At 67.4% G+C, this 1061-nt stretch overlaps 1 protein-coding gene across 1 annotated transcript in view; it reads right to left on the bottom strand.

The window, feature by feature from the left end:
• The window catches only part of Il17ra (interleukin 17 receptor A), a gene marked incomplete at its 5' end in the record, with an annotated part of 24669 nt that overhangs the window by 14857 nt on the left and 8751 nt on the right, over positions 1-1061 (bottom strand). Inside the window, one exon of the mRNA XM_013023622.1 lies at positions 194-430. Coding sequence (XP_012879076.1) covers positions 194-430 — 237 coding nt within the window. The remainder of the gene's footprint in view (positions 1-193; positions 431-1061) is intronic.

Below are 1061 nucleotides of genomic sequence, written 5' to 3'. Positions count from 1 at the left end.
GGGCGGGGGCTGGGGATGGACAGGGCTGCTACCTGGGGTGGACGGGGGCTGGGGATGGACAGGGCTGCTACCTGGGGAGGGCGGGGGCTGGGGATGGACAGGGCTGCTACCTGGGGTGGACGAGGGCTGGGGATGGACAGGGCTGCTACCTGGGGAGGGCGGGGGCTCGGGTCGGGATGGACAGGGCTGCTACCTGGGGAGGGCGGGGGCTCCGGGCAGGGCACCGTCACTGCGTGTCTCAAGCAGTCGGTCTGGCAGCTGCTGAAGAACGGCTGGATCTGGGGGAGCGGAGGCCGGGTGTCAAGAGGCTGGGCTGTGGTGAAGCCTGCGGTTCGGTTACTCCGGAGGCCGAGGCAGTGGGGCTGCTTGAGCCCGATTTCAGCACAGCTGGGGCAACGCTGCGCGGCAAGGCAGTCAGGGCAGATCGCACCTGGGATCCCGGCTGCCGGGGGTTCAAGGCCAGCTGGGAAAAAGGCTAGTGAAACCCCATCTCAACCAGCAAGCTGGGCGTTGGGGTGCACATCTGTGGTTCCGACTGCATGGGAGGTACACATAGGAAGACCATGGCCCAGGCTGCCCAACTGAAAAGCTACTAAAGCAACACAGGGCGAGAGAACAGCGTGGCTCAGGAGCAGAGCGCCCGACTAGCAAGTCAGAGACCCTGTGTTCAAACCCCAGACTCTCCCCAAGGCCTAAGACCAAGACTTCCTCCCCCCCACCCCCCGGCTGCTGGACTGGGGTCCGGTCCACACGAGGCCCCAGGAGAGAGGCAGCCAGGGGAGCTGGCTGTGGGGCACCCTACCCCCAGACGCCACTCTGCATTGTGCAGGCCGACCTCACCCGTGCACGCCCCCCACGCCCATGCACACCCCATGCCCGTGCACACCCCCACACCCGTGCACGCCCCCACACCCGTGCACACCCCCACACCTGTGCACCCCACACACCCGTGCACACCCCGTGCCCGTGTACACCCCATGCCCATGCACGCCCCCACACCTGTGCATGACCCCCACGCCCATGCACACCCCATGCCTGTGCACACCCCCACACCCGTGCAC

This window comes from Dipodomys ordii, unplaced genomic scaffold (genome assembly GCF_000151885.1).
Source record: "Dipodomys ordii isolate 6190 unplaced genomic scaffold, Dord_2.0 Scaffold69, whole genome shotgun sequence".
Lineage (NCBI taxonomy): Eukaryota > Metazoa > Chordata > Mammalia > Rodentia > Heteromyidae > Dipodomys > Dipodomys ordii.
Note: the sequence above shows the minus strand (reverse complement) of the source record. Positions and strands in the feature narration are given on the sequence as shown.